At 45.0% G+C, this 22,068-nt stretch overlaps 1 protein-coding gene across 1 annotated transcript in view; it reads right to left on the reverse strand.

Moving 5' to 3' along the window:
• Window positions 1-2,762: 2,762 nt before the first annotated feature.
• The window catches only part of MAMLD1 (mastermind like domain containing 1), a gene marked incomplete at its 5' end in the record, with an annotated part of 48,598 nt that continues 29,292 nt past the window's right edge, over window positions 2,763-22,068 (reverse strand). Inside the window, 2 exons of the mRNA XM_028523484.2 lie at window positions 2,763-4,890; window positions 6,177-6,261. Coding sequence (XP_028379285.2) covers window positions 3,791-4,890; window positions 6,177-6,261 — 1,185 coding nt within the window. The remainder of the gene's footprint in view (window positions 4,891-6,176; window positions 6,262-22,068) is intronic.

Below are 22,068 nucleotides of genomic sequence, written 5' to 3' on the forward strand. Positions count from 1 at the left end.
TGCAGAGTAATTGGAGGACATACCCCATCTTTCCAGGATAGAGAAGGGATGAGAAAAAGACAAACATTCAGGATGACTCCCAGATTCCAGGCTTGGAAACCAAGGGGATTTGGGGCCTTAAAAGTGGAGTGGAGTGGTGTAACGCCTGCCTGCCCCTGAGCAGGACAGTCAGATTTGGAGGAATGATGTGGAGTTCAGTTGAGGCATCCCAAACTGAGGATGTCCATGGGAAGCCTATAGAGAGAAGCCCTGGACACAGAGGCCTTCCTCATTCATTCTGGAGTGAGTATATTCTCCACACAGGTACCAGAATGACCCAAGGTTTCTCTTGTGCAATGAAGACAGCCTGCAAGGCTCTGTGTGCTCTGATCCTGCCAACCCATGCAATCTTTCTCCTGTCTCACCTTCTGTTGCTCACTGGGCCCACCCACTCGCCTCTTTTCCACTCCTCCTAGAGTTTGTACTTGCTGTTCCCTCTGCCTGGAACATCCTTGACCACACCCTAGAGAAAACATGGCCCAGCTGAAAGTTCTGTGGAAGAATCCAGCAAAGAGAGGCTAACAGTACAATGGCAGAAAGGTGGGAACTGGTATTTCCTGGATGGAGCAACTTCAGACAACCATAGTGGGAATGGAGATGCAAAAGGACTGCTGAGGGGCAGTGAGACCAGGCTGGAGTCAGGTGGCAGAAAGTGTTCAGGGAGCTGTCTACACAGCTGTCCACACTGGCTTAGCCTTAAGGTTACTACGTGGCTGCAGTGTGCAGCAAATCCTCTGGGAGCAGAAAATGAAAACTGAGAGCTCAATGGGCCAAGCTCAGCTTTTATTTGGGGTTTCTGAGGACCATGAAAACTGAGTGGGGACAGTGGTGAGCCCTGAATCTCTATGGAGGGCTAAGGAAGCCCTACTGGGAGGGCTGGACTGGGAGATGTACAGGGCATGGCTTCAGTACCCCAAATGGTTGGCTGTGAGCAACAGTCACTGGGCAGTTGGGTCTAACACAGAGCCAAGGAAGGGCACCTGGCCCAACCCCTGCTGCTCCTGTGCCCACTGGAGAGAGGAGATAGATGTGGGCCCAACAGTTTCAGTGTGGCCCCGAGGAAAAACCAGGGCCTGTCTATTGCCTGGTACCACTGGGGCACTTGAGGCAACACCAAGAGGCATAGTGAGGATGGTTCCTGGGAGGCTTCCTGAGGAGGTGCTGCCTTTGAGGGCAGGGGCAAAAATGCAGAAACCATGATAGGGAGTGATGACTGAAGCTGATGGATAACCTAGGACACATCCATTACCCATACCTACAAAGAAAGAATGCTCTGCAGGAAGCAGGAGGGGCCTGGCTCTCAGTTCTGACTCCTCTGGCCCATGGGCTAGGGAGGCCTGTTTTACCCCTGCTTCTACCCCAAAGATCCTATTGATCTTTGTTCCCAGTCATAGTCACTGAGTGGTGAGTGCAGGCATCTTCCTAGAGCATTTTAGACTCTGATGGACAGAACAGGTCTGTCTCAGTGCATGGGCTTCCTCAAGCATGCTATTATGTTGAAACATTTTATACTTTGAGAATGAGGTACAAAATCTTTCCCAGCCAATTAGAGGAATAAATGTGACATATTCCCTTGTGACTACATCTAATCCCAACTGGTATTTCATTTGTGCTTTTACAGTACCTGCAGTGATATCCCAACTAGCTTCCTCACTTCCTTTGGGGAGATTTGGTTCCACCTGCAAATCCTCTCACCTCATGACCACCCCAGGAGAGGGACAAGAACAGGGACTAGGACAGGGACAGGTCCCAGCCATCTCATTATGGTCCCCTTGGAAATGAAATCTAACCATAAGCCAAATTCAGATGAAGCTCTGTTGAAGCCATTTTATTGCTAGGAGGGGGTGGCCCTAGTGTTGGGTGAGAGGAATCTTTGTTTTCATGTAGTTTAAATTGGAAACAATCAGCAGCTAACCCACTTGCTGTGAATGCTGGAGGGTGGGGTAGGATGGGGTTAAAAGGGACTAGATGGAGCTCAGCAGGGTTTGAAGTCAGGCAAACTAGAGCAAAGACTCCTTCTGCTGTGGTCCTGGATGGGAAGCTAAGCTATGGGGACTTTGACTTATTCCATGCATCCCTGTGGTCCCTGCACCCCAGCCCAGCCTGCTGAGCTCTTCCTGCCCTAGCACTCAAGATGATCAAGGCTTTGGGAAGGGGGGGGTTGGGACATCCCTCCACCTTCACCATGCACTGCAGGGGTACTCAGCTGCCCAGTGGCTTCACCAGGCCTTGTTGGTTGTCTTTGAAATGAAAGACATTTACTCTCCAGTACAACAGACATGTCATGTGCCTCAAGGTATTCCCCCATCTCCAGCTGCTTTATATGGGTGTCACATGGGAGAAGATGGCACATTATTTAGGTCTGTCAACCTCTCAGCCAAAAGAGGATGGTGGGGCAGTTTATATTTTCAGTGCAAGCCTCCTCCTGCCCACACTCTCAAGCTGAGTTGCCTTAGTGGTCTCCCATCCCTTCTGTTTCCTCATCTATAAAATGATGGGCTGGGACCCAAAATGGCAAGCTTCTATGCTGTGATGTGAAATTGTAGCTGGCCCACACAAACTTTTCACCCTGCACCCTTATGTGCAGCATCTTTCCAATGTGCAGGATATCAGCAGCTCAGGAAAGAACCAAAGGCACTGGCCTTCTTTGCTGACATGGGCTTGCAGATACTGAATGCTTCCTTGAAAAATGAAAATGGAGGGGGACACTTTTCTCCAGGCTGTTTATTACAGAAAGAAAGGAAAAGACATTCTGGCTTAAAACAGATGACAGATTTCAAACATAGAGGCAAAATACCAAGTGGCAATTAAAATGTGATTACATAGAGTCTGGACACAGAAAAGTTTACAGACAGTGGGACTGGTTTTTTTCTATAACAGACACTGAAATATACATGATGATAACTACAGATACAAAGCATCAAACACAAACCAAAAATCAAGTATTGATGTTTACAGACTTTCCCCCACAAACCACAAAGACTTACATCAAAACAAGTACTGAAAGGCTTTAAACCAGGAACATCTCACTTTCATCCTGCAAGGGTAACTCTGGAGAGGTGCAAAGCTGAGGTTCTCTTGTCTGAATGATAAAGGGAGGACCCTCTTGATCCCTAAGGTTGATAGCTCAGAGAGTGTTTAGCTCACATACTCTCTCTTTACCTCTCCAAAATCCACAGAACTCTCCTCAGCCTCCTTGCAAATTTCCTCTGTGGGGCACTTACAGTAAAAGCAGCTTTTCTGTAATGTGCTTATCAGGAAAGAGCTAGTAGAGACTGAAAGGTTTGCAAAGATTAAAAATTACACAAGGCGATCATATTTTCAGTGAAAATGGAAATAAATGGCCAAGTGGTTTTCTATGTGGCATTTGTAAGCTTGTATAACACCTCTTGGTTACATCACATCTTCTGTTGCATCAAAATCATAAGCAACTTAGCCACCTGGCTTACAAGACGTCATGGGAGCAAATAACACAGTCTGCATATTTTCAACAATGTATAATAAACACAACTGTATTGAAAGAAAAGCTGTCACTTTATTTACAGTCACAAAATGAAGTATATATACTTCTGCATTAAGTTTAGGAAAACCATTTATAAAATTTTCAAATATGTACAAGTATTTTGAAAACTCACCAGCTTTCCACTTTGTTACAGGTAGAGAGAGGGCTGGGCATGGGCCGAACACTTGTGTGGCTGTCTGGAGCCAGTTGTGAATTTGCTATGGATTCACACCACTCCCTAAAGTGATGTCAATGTTGTGGGGGGCTATTCTGGCTATTTTGGGTGACTAGGCCAGCATCCTGGGCTGTGGCATTTTGGGTATCAGCATGCTGCTCTTCCAAAATGTCATCAATCAGCCTCAGGTTGCATAACCAGTCTTCATCTGGGCTTGTGCTGGGGCCTTTCATGAGACCTTCAATGAAATCCACCTCACTGGAGTCAGGTGGTGAAACCACATCATTTAGTAGAGGCTGGGCCTGGGGCAAAACATCATAGGGTGGCAGCTCAGGAGGGGGCCCGATTTTGCTGAATGGATCTGGAGACAAGCTGGCAGGGATGGTGGAGGCGGCGGAGGCAGCAGAGGCAGTGGCAGCAGCAGCCACATAGCTTGGCGGCGGCTCAATGCCCTGCATGGGACTCATGGGACCAAAGCTGGCTACACCCTGCTGGAAGGACTTGGCAGCATTCAGCACAGGCACAGGACCAAGCACAGGACTCTGTCTTAGGAAGTTGGGGCTGGGTAAGACAGCATTCACCATCTGGCCAGGCCTGTCTCCTGGGGTCCCCTGACTGGGAGGCCTGACTGCCTGCTGTGGTGGACAGGCTGGGGCTACCAGGGAGATTCCTGCAGGCACCTTGGTGAAAACTGAGTTCCTATCAAATTGCTGCTGGATGCTGTTACCCACTTGCCTCAGGGTTGGTTCCTTTGAGACCACTGGGGTTGACATTGCCGCTGCCACCCATGTGGCATTGTTGAACATGGTGGGCATTCTTGGTACACAGGGCTGACTAAGCTGGTGGGGACTGAGGAGCTGGCCAAACCTGGGCAGGAACACTCCCAAGGGGGATGCCTTGGGCATCTGTGCATGCTGGCAGACAGAGCCAAGGCTGCCCAGGGGGTTCTGGCCTGAGCATGATGGTATGGGAAATAGGGGTCTGGGGTTGAAAATTCCCTGCTTTTTGCCCAAGGTCAGTGAGATGCCCTCATGGGTCTGGTGTCTCTTTGGTGGGATCATTCCTGGACTCAGATTGTTTTGAAGGAACCCAGCTGTGGGTGGCATCATGTGCTGGCTATATGGGGACTTCGCCTTGGTCTGGCTACGCTTGGAGGTGACTTGTTCTTGGATGGCTACAGAAAAAGAGAAAGGGAGTCAGTCCCAAAGGTGTTCTCAATTTGGGCTGTAGCTGCTGGTGGGAAGCTATCAGCCTAGCACTGACCTCTCACCTTCTACCCTTGGCTCCTACTGAGCATGTCCTGTTCCCCAGCTTTTCTCAAGTCCCCTTGTTCTTCCACCCTCACTTTGGACTGCAGTTCTTCTAGAGAGCTCTCCTAAACTCTAGAGTCTGTGCTCACAAACCTCCCCCACCCCCCACCAAGTATCTACAACATTGGATGAAAAATGCCAGCTTGTCTTTCTGTGTTTTCAAGTAGATTATAAGCTTCATGAGGCCAGGGTCTTGGTGTGCTTTTATATACTCAATACTCAGTACACAGGCCTGGCACTGTCCATCCCCTGACAGACAGAATTGCCTTCCTGGAACTTGTCTGTCCTGTCCCTACAGCCAAAGTGTGGCTGACCTGGGCAGGTGGGTATTTAGTTGGTGTTAAGCCCAAAGGAACAGGGGTTTTTGCATGAGAATGGAGGAGCAATGTTACATTGCCCAAAATGAAGATGCTGACCACCTGTTGAAGGCAAGTGGCCTTTCTGAGCTCTAGATGAGAATAACCTTGGTCTTGCACAGTGTCACTGCTGGCTGTTAAGGATAGCTTACCACATGTCTCCTCAGCTAATCTGCAAGCTCCAAGAAGTAGGGATCAATGCTTGTTTGTTTTTGTTTTTGTTCCCCAAACAGTTGTATTCCCAACTAATGAATGTTGATTACATTCATAGCTGTCATGATAGGGTGGGGACCCCTGCTATCTGTGGAGGCTCTGGGAACCCTCTACCACAAACTCTTTAAGGCAGAACTTCAACCCCTTTTCCATTGCCCACACTTGAGAGGTGGCCCATTATCCCATTAGAATAGAAGGTCACTGGGGTAAGGGCAAGGAGGGTAGGATCAGAACCCTTGGGTTGTAGCAGTCCTCAGTTAATTCTGATAAAAGCCTAGGTGGTGTGCCCTTTTCCCCCTGAGAATAGCTTCTTTAAATTGCCTGAGTTTAATTAATCTGTTGAATTAAATAATGATATCAGAGTCATTAAGACATGGCCTTCAATTGGAATCCTACTTAAGTTTCCAGTGTGAGAAATCCAACCAGGGTGCTACTGAACTGACTTGCAGACCTCCCCTTTTTTCCTCAGTGCTTTCAGAAACACCCACAGTAATTGCTTACTCTGGGGTGCATTCTCACTCCACCTTCACATACACACTGCCTGGCCTGTCCCTTTAGGAACATTGATCTTAACTGCTTACCTTGAAATTGATTCATCTGTTGGGTGATATATGCACTTTGCTGTTCAGGGGTCATTGCCATAAGAACTGATCTCTGTTTCTCTTGCTAAACAGAAGATGAAAAAGATGTGTTAGAATAAGGCTACCAAGAAATATTTGCCTTGGGGTCACTGTGTGAGGAACCAGGACTTGGCTTTGGTGTAGCAGAAAGCATGAGTGAACACACCAACACACACTTGTATGCATGCCCCACCCTCCCAAGCAAAACTCCACAGGTATAAATAAAAGTAGGATTCTGCAACTTGGATTAAAAAAAACAAACAAACAAACAACAACTGTGACAGCATAGGTTGTGGTGGCAGACACAGAGCTTACTTAACAGCAAGTGCACATAGAATAATAATTAGGCATTTTGGATGTCCTTCTTTGGCTCAGGATGGGTCAACAGTGAGATGTGGTCACCAAAAGAGCAAATGTAACATTAGGCTACATTAATAGAAGCAGAGTATGTAGAATGAGGGAGGTGACAGTCCTACACTACTCTGTTTTGGCCAGACCATGTCTATAAGTGCTGACAAGAGTCTGGGCATGGCAGCTATCAAAGAGACCCAGATAAACTGGTTGCATTCAGAACACTAAATGACTAGGGTAGGGGTTGCACTCTAAACTACCCAGACAAGGAATGGTTGAACAAACCAGGGATGCCAGGACTGGGACAGAGCCGACTCTGGGCTATGTGATGGTGGGTACCCAGACTCTGCAGGGTTGTCATGGGGGAAAGGCTGAGGACTGTTCTGGGTGGTCCTGGCATGAACAGCAGGATAATCACATCATCAGATGGATGTACTGTCTGACACCAGGAGTAGTCACTCACTGCCAACTTCCCTTCATTCTCCTGACTGGCTGCAGCATGTGCAATTGGGATGAGCTTCCTGTCTCCATTTCCAAGCTGGGTGGGCAGGGGGAGGAGTCAAGCTTCAGGCCTGCAGTCCTGGCATTGAGTGTGAGAGTGGCTCAAGGAGCCAGCTGGGAGAGAACCAGATGAGGGCACGTGGGAGGCATGACTCACTCCTTGCACAGAGATCCTCAGCCATTCTGATTCAAGTCTGACTCCCAATCCAGTATTTACCCACTGCCATCTCTCCCTGCTTCTTAAGAAGCTTGCCCACAAATATGCCAACAACCAAGGCAGCTCCACCAAGGAATAACCTCCCTGAGTCCACTTTCTGAGCTGCATCCCCCTAGATGCCAGAAGACTTGACTTTGCAACATGGGCTGGCCTGCTTTTCTGTGTTTAGAGGGCTGACATGGGGGTGTGGCATGGAGGAAGGCAGAGGGCTGGTACTTGGGAGAATGTCCACCTCCCAGGCCCGGCAGCAGTTTCTGGCCTCAGTTCCTGCCAAGGCAGAGGGGACAAACACATAGCACCAGTCTGACTATACTAGAAATGATTTCACCATCCTGTCCTTAGCTTGCTTCCTGTCCGAGCTCTTGCCCCCATCCTCTGGGATGTGGGCCCTGGAGGTGCTTTTACTCAGCAGCCCACAGAGCTGCCCTCTTCCTGTTAAAGCATGAAGGTGACAAAACTGCATTCATGCATGCTCACCGTACTGAGCACTTTGCACCCATTATTTCACACAATGTTGCAACAATACTTTGAAGTATGCGTGTTGTTATCCCAGTGATACACACTTAGTTACTGAAGAGCACAGAGGCCATGTGACCTCCCAAGGCCATGCCATTAGGAAGGTGGGGAGTTAGGATCTCCCTGAGATGCTCAGGATGGGCAGACATTTCTGAGGCAGCCCTTTCACTTATGGTCTTTCTTTCCACCCTTACATCAGCTTTGTCCAGGAGACAGAATATCTACAGACCCCCTCATAATGTCTCAGCCTTTTGGCTAGGATCAAGAGTAGAATATCTACAGACTCCAGCTTACTGACATGATACCATGTCTTCTAACTGCAGACCACATGCTGCTGCCTGTCCAGTCCATTGCTTCTGGGGACTGGCTCCTATGGCCAGCTAGGTCTACACTGATCCTAACTCCTTCCCAATTGGCTGCCCAATAGTTTCATCAAATAACACAGTTGCACAGGGGCAGATGTAGGCTACAGAGTGCGACCAAAGAAGAAGCAGGGGAAGGGCAGAAGAACTAAGAATGGAAGAAGCAGAGAGGAAAGACACTCCAAGGGCATGGGAGACCAAAGACAGAGGGTTGAGGACCTGGGTATTATCTGTCAGATAAAAGAGAGTGCTCCTCAAATAGTCCAGGGTTATAGGAAGAATGGGGTTGTTGGCAATGCTCATCCAAGGAAGCACAAAATTCAGAGCATCCAGAGTTGAAGGGAAAACCTGGAGGGTGGCATGGTTACACAAACTCCCAAGTCCAAAGGGCACACTTGACATCCAGCCTGCAGCATGGGCCCTCTAGCATCCTTGAAGGTTCTGGGGCATTGCTGTCAAGAGGGGTCTATCATACTGCTGAGATGGTCCAGGGCATTCCTAGTCCTGGGCTCTGGGTCTGGTTCTGTTGTCCCTGGCTCAGCAGCCAGAGCATTCTATCCAGACCTCCCTAGGAGGATGCTTCCTTTGTTTTGCAGATAGAGGCCCCAATCCTTTGTTCTGAATCAATGGGCTTCAAAGATAAGCTCCAAGAAAACAGTTGTTGCCTTTTGAAACTGACAATTAGAATCTTTGGAAAATGGTAAAAACAGGAAGTGACAAATGTTTTCAGTGACCAGGAGGGAACAATGGCTGAAAATTGCTGCTTAGTGATGGAGATTTGTAAAGGATGTCCCAGGCACCCTGTGAATTTTCATAAGCATGCTTATGGAGGAGGTCATCAAATGACTCATTTTTTGAAGGCTGCGATTGTCATGGTACTTGGCCTTATTATGCCAAGTGATATTGACAGAGCAGTGTTTGTGGGTCCTTTTCAAGTATAGGTGTGCTCCCCCCATGTTGATCACTATGGACGAGCCTGGGTTGGTGTCAGCAGGAAGTCTTCCAGAGAACTAAGGACCCTGGATCTTCCATCACAGTACCTCCCAGTCCCACTGGGCCAAGGGGCCACATTCACAGACAGGTCTTAGCCAGAATGGTGACCTGTGAAGTCACAGAGTTGCTTTTGTGGAAGCTTCTTGCTGATGTTCAGGAAGCTGCAAAGTCCTGGTCCATGTGTGCAGGCTTTGGCAGGGCTGGTGTTTCATCTGTGTGCTAGTCAGGAGAAAGATGCAAAAGGCTGGCCCAAACCTCACTGCTATGCCCTGGCACAGTTGAGCCCAACAGTCTCCTCCCCAGCAGACCAGGACAGGTCCTGTGTCAGCTTCGCTTTTCAGCCATCACAGGTGAATTCCTCCTGAAAGTCTCATGGAATAACCTGGATGCTTCCTTTCACCACTGCAGGGGAATAATAGTCTCGAGACTGATTCAACCACTTAATCCAGTAAAGGAGGATGGATGGGGCAGATAAGCAGCAGGACTCACACACAAAGTGTTCCTGGATTTTCAGCAGGGCTTAGACTGAAGCTACTGGCCCTGCGATTTCCAGGAGGAAAGCATTCTCACTGGGAAGGGGATTCCAATGGAATAGCTTCTGGAGGATGTCAGTGAATGGGTCCAAAGCCTTATTGTGTATAGCACACATTGCTGTAGGGAAGGAGAGGGCAAGAAGGAAAAAATGGGGTTAGGGAGGGAAGAAGAGAGGGAGGGGACAGGGAGAGAGGGAGTAAGAGAAATAAAAGGGAAGGGTGAAGGACAGAGGAAGGGAAGAGGGAGAGAGAGAGATAAGCAGAAGTAGAATGAGGAGCAGGAGGAAAAGGAAAAGGGGGAGGAAGAGAAGAAGGAAGAGGAAGAGGAGGGGAGATGTTTTTTCTACTTCTAGGAAACCCCAGCCTCCTTTCCCAGCAAATGCAGCCCATGAGTACTCTCACACTGAACTATCTTGCCCTGTACCAGAAGGCACTCAGCTATGTTCAAAGGTTAACAAGCCCCAGTGTCTGGGTTTGTTTATTATTCCACTAGGAAAATACCTTTTGTATTTTTTGGAAATAGATTTGGAAACACCACCCACTCCTCTGACTTTTCCTTTAAAATGACAAGAAGATAGTATTCTGCATGAAGATTATGAAATAAAGACCTGAATTCTGGAAGCTCCCATACCTATATGGATGAGGACATCACACACACTTGCATAGCCCATGGATGAAGGCAATGTAGACACTTCTATCAGAAGCCCTATTTGAGGGGGTGTGGTTGTTCTTAGGCATAAATTCTCCTCCAGAAGCTACAGAGGTTTATTATAGTAAATGACAGGTGAATTTCATCTCCTAGTTTCTCCTGACTCTCAGAGCCCATGACTCAGTTACTCCAGAATAACTCCAGAGAAAACTGAACCATTGGGAGTGATGTGTGTGCTATCAGACCACTTCTTCCTGTGAACCTAAGGCCAAGATCTTGAGGGAGAGTGAGGTCTGTCAAACACCTGCCCTTTTGTGTTGCCTTTGATCAATGACTTTCCCTGCCCAAATGCAGCCTGCAAGATGTGGGCCTCATTGACTCTAGTCCCCCCAAAAAATCCTGCCCAAATATGCAATGGGGAGACAGGGTTTCCTTGGAATCCCAGTGTGTCCCTCTGTCAGTCAGCTGACAAATATTTCTCATGGGTTTACACTGGGCCAGTCTGTTTCCAAAACATGGGGACAGCACTGTGCTTCTCTACTTTTATGGAGTTTACAATGCAGGGGAGACTGATAAGACACGTGTAAGTCAATCAAAGGTTGTTTAGGATGGTTACACATCTTGTAAAGAAAATATAATGTGTGAAGGGAACAGGAGTGTGTTGGGTGTGGGGACACAGCAGAAACCTCAGGTCAGGGCTTGGGGCCCTGAAGGTAATCAGAACTTGTCACAAGGTTCTCTAAGTTAGGTGAAGCCAGGGTAGCACTGGCCTGGCTGGAGTCTTTCTTTGCCCCTCTAGGCCCCCTTGCACAGGAGCCAGGGATCTTCCTTACAGTGATGATACTGTCCTGGGATCTGAACTGGTCTGAAGCTGTCAATGGGGCTTTAATAAAATCCATGGCATCAAAAGCAAACAGCTGAGAGATGTATTGTCAGCTCTTTCACTCTCCATTTTCTGTCTTTCCACTTGACCTCCAACAGTGTGAACTCCATTCTGACTCTTTTTTTGTCTCCTCTATGGTTTCAGGGCTGCCTGGTCCTGGAAGGGCTTGGTCTAAATTCTGGGAATATCCCGGGACAGAGGAAACAAATATCTTTACAGCTTGCCTATCAGCTTCTCCTGCGGTGCTTGCCTCTTCTGTTTCACACTGAGTCTGGCCTTCCTGAGTCACAGGTTGAGCTGGCAAGGTCTTGTCCCTCAAAGTACCCCCATGTAGGCTCAAATTCCAAAGCTTTGTAGGGAAGATTAAGGGGTCAAGCATCTGCCCCACCCTTCACTACTGGGTAGAAGGTGTTGGCTTTGGTAGACATAAGGAGGCCAAAGATAGAAATTCAATAGGCAAGCTAGCAGGGATCCTCTTTTTTTGACTTCTGAGGACAGGGAAAGGCAATGACATCCTCAGTGGATGATGCCCCCATCCATGTTTGCCAAATATGTTTCCCTGGCAGCTTTTGTTGGACAAGATTCCTCAGGTTTTAGCTGAAGAGCACTGTGACTCCAAGAGTACATAGAAAAAAAAAGGTGGGGGGGGGTAAGAGAGAAAAAAATCAATACCCCTTGAACAGAAAGTACTGCTTGTTCTTCCAGGCCAGGGCAGACAGATAAAGAGAACAAAGCTGTCTGTAACAAAGCAGAATTTCCATTCAAGGCCAGAATCCTGGAGGTCCTTTTAGCCTGATGACCCTCTTCAGATCACTATCACTTAGCAATGCTCATTTCTCCAGTTTTCTCTGCAGATAGGGCACATATCCTATCCACACTGCTATTTCACATGCCAGAACAATAACTCCACAATCCAAATGAAATACTCTGCAAAGGCCCATTCTGGCTGGTGTCCTCCATCTTGCTCTTATGACCATTAAGGTGACTCTTCAGGGCAAGTCAAGCTCTTCCTAATGTAGACTCTGCAGCATGATTCAAACTCACAGCCATGTTGGAGAAGCTTGGCTAGAATTCCTTTTGCCTGCCCTTCCTAGGCTGCCAGTATTGCAGTGGGGAAATCCAACTACCCACTTTTAGGGTATGTGACTCTTGGGTGGGTCAAAAAACACCTTGGGGTGCAGAGTCCACAACGGTTTGCTGTTGGGAAAGGCAGTTCCTGAGTACCCACTAGCTATGGAGCAGGCAGGCAATTGGGGGATTCAAGGTGCAGAAGTGTGGATCTGTCTCCTTCAGGCTCAGTCTGGCTGCCGGGACAGGCAGGGAAGGAACTGTGGTGCTAGAAGATGGACAGCAGGGAGGGTGGGGTGTTACTGTCCCAGTAACTGCTCCTGGGACAAACCCCACTCAATTCCCAGGAGGTGAGGCTGAAGTACCTAGAGCATTCAGCTTGCTTACCTGTTCTCTCTGCCAAAGACTGGCCAGGACACAGTAGAGAAAGCATTGGAAATTCCTCCTGGGTATAAAGAGCTTTATGGGCTGTCACCTCCTATGTTCCTCCCAACAACCCTGTAAGGCAGGCGGGCAGGTGGAGCAGGGAACTGTGACCCAGTTGACAGATGAGGAAAGCGAGGCTCAGGGGACGCGACTTACCCACAGTGTCGCAGCTAGGCAGCAGTGGAGCAGACACTTGCCTCCAGGCCTTCAGATCCCAGCTGCCCCAAGGCGCTGCCTCTGAGGTGCTGTACGAGGAGGTGACTCTGGCCAGCTCATGAGCAAAGGAGCTGCTTGGCAGGAAGAACTCACTCCCCAGGGCCTGGTAGGATAGGGCCTGTTGCCCAAGGCTGACCTGGGGAGGACTGGTTTCCCCAAGCTTGCAGGCTTTGTCTACATGATTCTACAACAACCGATTGAACAATCTATCAGCTGCTTGGCCACAGAATGGTTCTGACTGATCTTGTCACTTCCCTGACTGCCTTACTGGGGTGCTTACTGGGTGTTGTGGTTATATACACCAGCTTGTCTGGGGCAACAAAACCAAACAGACTTGCAGTTTTAATTGTCTTGGGTCACAGACTCCTTTGAGAATCAGTCACTGTCTCCCTCCACAGAAAAAGCACTTATGGTGGTGTCTCCCCCTTCACAGCCTACCAACATCTCACACATAATTTCAGGGGTTTTCTAGACTACTTAATACCCATCCATGGAACTCAGTTAAGGATCCTCTGCCTTGACTGTTTACTGTCCTGTTGAAAAGTGGGAGTAAAGCTAAGTCAGATATCTGGTTCACCAGCAATGACCTTGACTAATCTCAATCCCTCCCTACCCACCTGCCCCCCACAACAGAGCACATGGTTCTAAATTGGTTTGTAGGTATATGTCTAGACATACTGAGAAGTCTGAAAATCCAAATGGTGAGTACAAAACCAAACAGCCAAGTGAAAATCTCACAATAGTCCTTACTGTAGCCTTTACTGCACTTCACCTTGCCAGGGCCCCAAGGTTTGAGGAATTGTGTGTGTGTGGGGGGGGGGGGACCTGTCTTTTCCATTGTGTTTTAGAAGACAAGAATTTTATCAGAATGAACATATGACCTAATTCTTTCAGCTAAAGGCAATTAAAAACCCCATACTTGATATGTCAGGTAAAAACCCCATACGATCCATGTCAGAGAAAACTTCAAGATTCAAACGAGCTACTGATATAGCCCTGATATCCTGGTGAGCACACCAAGCAACAGTGGTGTCCAAAAGAACAGGGGAAAAGCCTGCCTTGATGAGTTCTGCTTTTTTGTGAGTCAGCTTCTTCACACTCATGCTTTTAACACCCAAGCTGCAAGTGATCATCTGCATCTCCTACCAAACATCCCAGTAGAAATGGAAATAGTTATCTCCCCAAACTAAGCTAAACATTTGCAGTCAATTTTATTCATTGCAATAAACACTAAGCAATTACTGTGGGCAAGTCTCTGCAGTTAATGATAGGCCAGTAGATAGTTGGATACATTAATTGATCAAAAATAAAATTTGTCACCACTAAATTTACTGAGCATTTGGTATACAGCAGGCATTCATCCAAGTGCTTTCAATATTTGGACTCATTCAATCTGTACATGAGGCAGGAACTATTGCTATCTCTATTTTACAAATGAGGACAATGAGGCCCATAGAGGTTAATTGAGTTACCCAAAGTCACATAGCTAGTTTGCAACAGAGCAGGATGAAAACCCAGTTTTACCTGTTTCCCAAGCCCACATGAAGTTTGCCATGGTGTGTGTGTGTGTGTGTGTGTGTGTGTGTAATCATTAACTTGCCATACGAAAACAAGTTTTGAAATGTAACCTGTTAAAATATGCCATTGAGAAAGCTACAGGCAAGGTTTTACAAGGGGCTCTAAACAATTTTTTAAATATTTTATTTATTTATTTATTTATTTTTAGATAGAGGGGAAGGGAGGGAGAAAGAGAGGGAAAGAAGCATCAATGTGTGGTTGCCTCTCACGTGTCCTCTATTGGGGACCTGGCCTGCACCCAGGCATGTGCCCTGACTGGGAATTGAACTGGTGACCCTTTGGTTTGCAGGCTGGTGCTCAATCCACTGAGACACCAGCCAAGGCATGGTTCCAAACAATTTTTAAAGAACAAATTATAACTGCTTAAAGATGGGAATAGGAAAACAATCTAATACCTGGAAAGTTTTAGAAATTATACCCTTCCACAAAGCAAAGCAAAGCAAAGCAAAGCAAAGCAAAGCAAAGCAAAGCTAAGCTAAGCTAAGCAAAGCAAAGCAAAGCAAAGCAAAGCAAAACAAAACAAAACAAAAAAATAGGAAATATTCTTAGCAAGTAAACTCAATTCCCTTGGGAAAGAAAACTTCTTTGCCATTTGATGCTGTACCAACCGGGGAGGGCCCAGTGCCCCCTCCCCTTGGTGTGGTTCAGTACAGAACTGAGCTCACTGCCATCTCTAGTTTCACTGCATTAAGCTCCAATTTGTCCTTGGATCAAAGTCATCTGAGACATGAACAGAAATATTGCTTTCTAAAATCGACAATTCTTTATGCCTGAATACCTAGATCTTTGATCATTTTAAACATGATTTTATAGCCATATTGAAGTTTTTATAATCCTAAAATGCAAATACTACTAGAGTTCTGATTATCAGCCCATTTCATAATGACACATTCTGAGAGCAATGATAGGGATTTACTTGTAAGCTTTTGCTTAGGAATCTCTGGTAGCTTCATGCAACTTGTAGCATATTAGTGATGGCTCAAGAAACATCAGTATTAACATAGAGATGCATGTAGTACCTCAGTAGTTCATCTGGCAGAAACAAGTGCAGATAGCACATAGGAATTACCAGCAGCAAAAGATGCCACCACAATGTGGGCAGTTCTATTCAGCAGTGCTTGGGAGTGCAGCTGGATCCACTTATTCAAGTGGAGCAGAACAAGAGGAAGCAGTTCACAGACCGGTCCAATCCCAGTTAAACATATATATAGTAATAAAATAAAATATATAAGATTTAGTCTTGACTCTGACTAGGAGCTTTATGGCTTGTGCTTGCAAGACTTCTCCATTTTATTTAATTTGGAAAACCCCTGCTTATCAAACACCCTTTAAGTGTGAGATCCAAGTTCCAAAGAAAAGGTTGTTAGGGACATTTCTACTGCTAGAGGTTTTCAAACATAAGGTACACCCATCTGTCTCCATGAAAATCTCAGAAAAGCAAGACTGTCAGTAATTGGTGGCCATGATTAAATAGCTCTTGGAATGGCTGGTCCCATGTGATTCCAAATTTCATAGAATTTAGACCATGGGATGGGTAATGTCTGACAGCTGTGTTGATTTCAAAAAGCTCACACCCACTAAGCACCTTGGACCCTGGGTTTCCCATGGTTACTAGAGAGCTTGCTAGACCTAAGTTGGCCTGCCTCTGAAAAGTCTCCAGTGGTTTGCAGGTAGCTAGAGACAGAAGCATATTGTGCTAAACTCTGTCCCTTGACTTCCCACCCTCTTGGCAGCCAAGTTTCATGTTCCATATTGTCAGGTACTCTACCCTACAGTCATACCAATCTCCTTGGAACTTTCCAGACAGGCTGCTATGTGTGTTTAGCCCTCTGTATTTGTGCTCCTTGGTTCACCAAGATTGGAATGGCCTTTTACCAAGTTTCCACTCCAGCTCCTACACTCTGGGAATTCTGGTCTTCTTTGGCCCAGCACCTGTGGCTGACTGAACATCTCTGCTGGGCCAAGTATTAATCATTTGGAAATCTCTCTGTGCCTAGATAGTGCCTGGCACAGGCATGGGGCTCAGCAAATACAGCAGTGGGCAAAAAGAGGTTTACAGTTGTGAGTATGCAAAACACAGAGTTTATTCTTATATCATCATTTATTAATTATTATATTATTTATTTGTATTGCAACTATAAACCTATTTTTTGCTCACCCCTGTACTTGGCAAATTCAATAGACTTTACTCTGTTATGAGTTTGGCATGATGACCCAGGCACTTGGGAGATGAACATTGCACTGTCCTCTTTTTAGGTTGGATATTAATGATAAACTGAGCATTGACCCTCATTTAAGCACATCTACTCATCCCTTTTCAATGCTGTTCTGTTAATAAAACCCATTGGAAAACATATAAGGATCATAATCACATCATGAAAATAACATCATCTAACACATTTTTGAGCACTCACTATACGTTGGGCACTAAATTTTGTGCACATATAAATTTGAGACTATCTCTAGTTTATAAAATGAGGAAGTGGAGATAGTCTTACTCAGGACACACAGTGGCAAGGTGAGGTACACACCTGGATCTGATTTACAGAGTGACTAAAACCTAAGCGACTCCTGGGTTTGGAGGTGCAAAGGCTCCTTCTCTGCACATAGGAAGGAATGGTCAGGTGTCTTCCTTGATTCACCCAGGAGTAGCTCCACCTAGTTGGCTATTCCATGGCTTCACCATAGTTCAAATGGACTCTGATGCAAGAAGCTAAGATTATTACTAACCCCGACAGATTCTCAGCTGCTTTGAAAGATGTGGATAATAACTGTTTGGATTTTATAAATTATTGTCTGGATTAGATATTGTCCAATATTCACCATGGAGATTCAGAAGGAGGTATTCGTGCACTGGCAAGGCAATAGTTGTATACTATGATTCCACTGGCTTCTGGGAGCTTGTAGATTTCTGGACTTAATCATCCAAGAGTCCAGACAATGAACCCTGAACTCCTCTCTTCCCTTTCTGTGTAACAGAGGTGAACAGAGAAAGCCCAAGAGAGGGAACTGAAGACTTGGTGTGTGTGTGTGTCAGAGACTCTCAGAACCTAAGGTCTTTCAGGGCTGGGCAGATTTCAGAATCCAGCCTCAGTTGTTCAAGTCACTAGTGAGATGAACATGCTAAGGTACTAAATGTTATGCAGCCAGCCCAGAGAGGTCAAGGCAGAGCTGTGGAGGAAGCTGGATCCTTCAGCAAATTGGTAAATGTCCCTACCTGTCTAACAGAGGTGACACGAGACAATTTTGTAAATCTGAAGTGATGTATTAGGAAAGCAGAAAAATTTTATGTGACTCAAGACTTCTTGGCCTCTTGCTTGCCATTACCCTACTTGGCCAAGTGCAAATGCAATTTCATTATGCCACAAACATGTGTCTATTAATAACAATACAAGAAAGCTATACAATTCAAGTCTGAGATTTTGTAAGAAATAGAATCCCAGAAGTGCTATAAGCAATACTGTCCAACAGAACTATACGGTAGTAACTGGTCATATGTGGCAGTTGAGCACTTGAGGTGTGACTAGTGCAAAGGGACAACTGTTTCTTACTCTTACTTACTCTTACTTACTTTAAATTAATTTAAGTATACATAGCTACATGTGATGGGAAGATGGGTGAGGGGCTGGTTAAAAAAGGTGAAGGGAATAAGAGGTACAATTTGTAGTTACAAAACAGTCACAGGGATGTAAAGTAAAGCATGTGGAATATAGTCAATAATATTGTAATAATTATGTATGCCAGGTGGTTACTATACTTCACTTTGTAAAGTATATGTTTAACCACTATGTTGTACACTTGAAACTAATATAAAATAATATTAAATGTCTGCTGTAATTGAAAAAATACTGTCAGATTCTACAACTCAAATAAATAAATAAATAAATAGATATATGTGGTTGCTGGCTACATATTGGAGAGCACAGCTCTTTGGCATAATGGCAGGCTCTGGAGAAAGATGGTCTGGGATTAAATAATGGGTTTACCATTTCTTAATTATGTAATTGTGAGTAGTTCCTTAAACTTTCTGTTCCTCAATTTCCTCATCTGTAAAAGGGAGGTAATGGTTGTATCTTATTCATAGAGTGATTATAAACATTAATTAAATTAACATAACTAGTTTTCTGAGACAGCATACAAGCTCTAAGAAAATAAAGGTTTTCTGAGAAAGACTGTGGCTCTGAGAGAGCATACAAGCTCTCTCAGAAAACTAGTTAGTGATAGTCTTAATAATAACACCTCTGCCATATACTGACCACTTTTACAATGCTCCAGGTACTGTCTTAAGAATTTTACGTGAGTTAGTGCAGAATTGGACATCTTGCACTAGCCATGGTCTGGCCAACAGAGTTCATCAGGGCTATCACATTGTTTATCTTTTGGCAAAATAGACTAATAAAAAATGATTTTTTCCTAATTTCGATAACATTAGAAACCTTTATTGAGAACTACTCAATGCAAGGCATTGAGCTCAGCCCTTTCTTGGGGTCATTTCAATTAATTAATTCTCAGAACAATCCTATAGGGAAGGTATTATTATTATTGTGTTGTAAAGATGAGGAAACTGAAGCATGAAGAGGTTAAGCAACTTGCCCAAGGTCACTCATTAGTAAGTGCCAGAGCCTGGGCTAAAATCAAGATTATTGCCTGACTTTAAAGTCCACGTCCTGAGTTTTGCTTGACCATATTGCCCAACAGAAACCTTCATTTTTAGGGTAGCATCAATCCTAGCCATTTCCTGGATCTCTTCTATAAATTTGCATTTTATTAGTTTCCTTGGAGCAGGCTATTCTCTATGTAAGAACTGGAAGAGTTTGAGCTCTTCTGGATTTTTCCCCTTTAAATGTATATAATTTAACCATAATATTTTAAAGTTTAAATGTCTGACTATAACTGATGGTATCCCAAATCAAGTTCACTTGATCAACCAGCTCTCAGACTTGGAATTTAATCACAGGGTTAAGTTGAACTGGTAAATTGCTACTTTGCCTAGAGAAAAAAAAATAACCCAGTAACACAAAATGATAAAATCAATAATGTATAAATCAATTAAGAAATGAAGGAATAAATCTTTTTTTGCACCATTAATTCCAATGAATAAGCAAATAGCCTGTTAACTCCTTGGGGTCAAGAATGTGGAATACTCACCTGTAGTGCTAGGCACAGAGCAGGGTCTGCAGTACAATCTGCCCTTTAGCCTGACCATTTTCTCTGGGGGCAATTTGGCAGAGTGCCCAGTGCTGCACCTGTCATCAATAATGCTGGATCATGAGGTAGGAAGACTATGTGGTTGGTCTGGCTAGGTGGGCCACTGGGAATCATCCCGGGAACAAGGTGAGGTCAAGAACACTGCTATAGGGAGAATCAAGGGCTGGGTCAAAGGACAAGGTCATCAGGGTTCTCTAGACTCTAGAGCCTTAGCAGCCAGGAAAGACTGTGGCTCTGACAGATTCTCAGAAGGTTGCTATTATCTTAGGATGATGATGATGATGTTGGTAACAACTACCATGTACTGAACGTGTACAATGTGCCAGGCACTGAGTGAAACACTGGGTAGTTTTTATCTCCCTTGAAAGATGGGCACCATTACTATTCCCACAATATAGATCAGGAAAATAAGTTCCAGAGAAGCAAAGAAACTTGTTCAAAGTCACATGGTAAGTAGGTGGCAGAGCTGGAAGTGAAACCTGGGTCTGAGTTACTCCAAAATACAGACTCTTAATCACAAACACTAAAAAAGCAATGTTTGCAGCCTAACCCTCATGTTTATGCACATCCTCTCCCCCTTTTTTCTCCCAGTGTCTTTCTGCTGGATACACTAAGCACTGCTGACAGGCCCAGGGGTCCCAAAGGAGCCATCCAACTAACCATCACATTTGGGTAACTGAGGAAGAGAGCGCCAGGATTTCCTTTGCAGACTTCTGGATTTAGACAGCAGATTTACTACATACATCTAACTACAGTCCTTCTTATGGTCCCACTAAAAGTACAGTTTTGCTAATAAAGACATGATCCTGCAACGATAAGGAGAATGTACCAGAAGATAACAACACCATAATTTGCCAAGCTCAAAAGTAGATAGATCAAGGTCAACTGACTATACAGCCCCAGGGAAGCTAAATCACAAGACTGCAGAGGGGAAAGCGGTAAAGCAGCTTGGTCTGCATGAAAGAATCTTCATAAAGCTCAGGTCCAGCAGCCCCAGGTTGCCCCTGGAACAGGGAGGTGAGGTGGACAGGGTTACCATCATAATGAGGTAGATCCCTGGATTGCCTCCCTGACTTCATGTCCTGGGGGTCTGTCCCTCTCCTGACTTGGCAGGGATCTGACTTGACCATTGTTGCTTAATTTCCTGCTTTACCTTACAGATCCTGCTTCCTGAATCACCTGAGGATGCCCACTTGAATTCACAGAAGTGTTCTGCTTTCACCTACACCTGGAAGCCGAAGGTCCTGGAGGCAGACTGAGAAATTGAAAGCAAATAGAGCAGTCCAATCTCTTTAGCTATATGTCTGTGTGTTCAGTGACATGGTCATACCTCTGCTCAGCATCCTGATGGTGGTGGGCTCCATATGTTCTCTTTACAGGGAACAAGCCTGTAGCTGTTGACTCCCAAAGAGGGGAGCTGGGGCAGCATCTCCTTTTCTATAAGTCTTCAACTACTAGTGGCATTGTGACTCTTTGCTGCTTATGGATACATCCAGATTGTGCTCGCCACTCAGTTCTTCAAATCAAAGTGATTGTTTGAGAGTTAATTGATAAGTGGTGAAGCTATATAGACATGCAAGAGAATGAATGTCAGAATCCAGACAGTGATCACTTCTGTGGGGAGGGAGAGAAAGTCTAACTTGGGGGTTGGTGCAACCTAATCGGTGGTGTAACTACACTTTAAACTGTGCATGTAGGCCTTGCACTACCCTGTATCTATGTTATATTTCATAATAAAAAGGAGAATGCTATATATACAACTTAAAGTCAGTAATGTGAAATATATATCTCTGCACATAAAAAAATAACAAAATAGTATATGACAACATGTTAGTGGTGCTTATCCCTGACTTCTTTATATGTTATATACTTATGTTTTCTGCATTTTTCAAGTTTACTACAAAGAGTATTATTACTTTTATAATAAGAAGATCATAAAATGTACTGAAAAAAGACAAGGTGACCTAGTGAGGATCAACACAAGATAGGTGGATGAGTAATCTGTGGAAATCTATGCAGAAGGTAACTCTCTAAAAGAGATTGGTGGTGTGCCTGATCTAACCAGGATGAACTCAAAGCTTACCAAGGAGCCTAGGTTGTATTCCTAGAGTCAACTCTTGGAAGTCAGGATAGTTGTCTCTGGAAAGAGAAAAGGCTTCTAAGATATTTAAAAAGTTCTATTCTTAATCTAGTTTATGGGTACATAAATGTTGGTTTTGTTGTTTTATGTTTTATACACTCTTCCATGTGTATCATATGAATTTAAAAAAAATAGGATTAGAAAAAAACTAGAATAAGGTAAATAGAAAATACTGTGCTATGTCAAAGAACAACTCAAGTTTGTGTAAAACC

This window comes from Phyllostomus discolor, chromosome X, assembly GCF_004126475.2.
Source record: "Phyllostomus discolor isolate MPI-MPIP mPhyDis1 chromosome X, mPhyDis1.pri.v3, whole genome shotgun sequence".
NCBI classification, from domain to species: Eukaryota; Metazoa; Chordata; class Mammalia; order Chiroptera; family Phyllostomidae; genus Phyllostomus; species Phyllostomus discolor.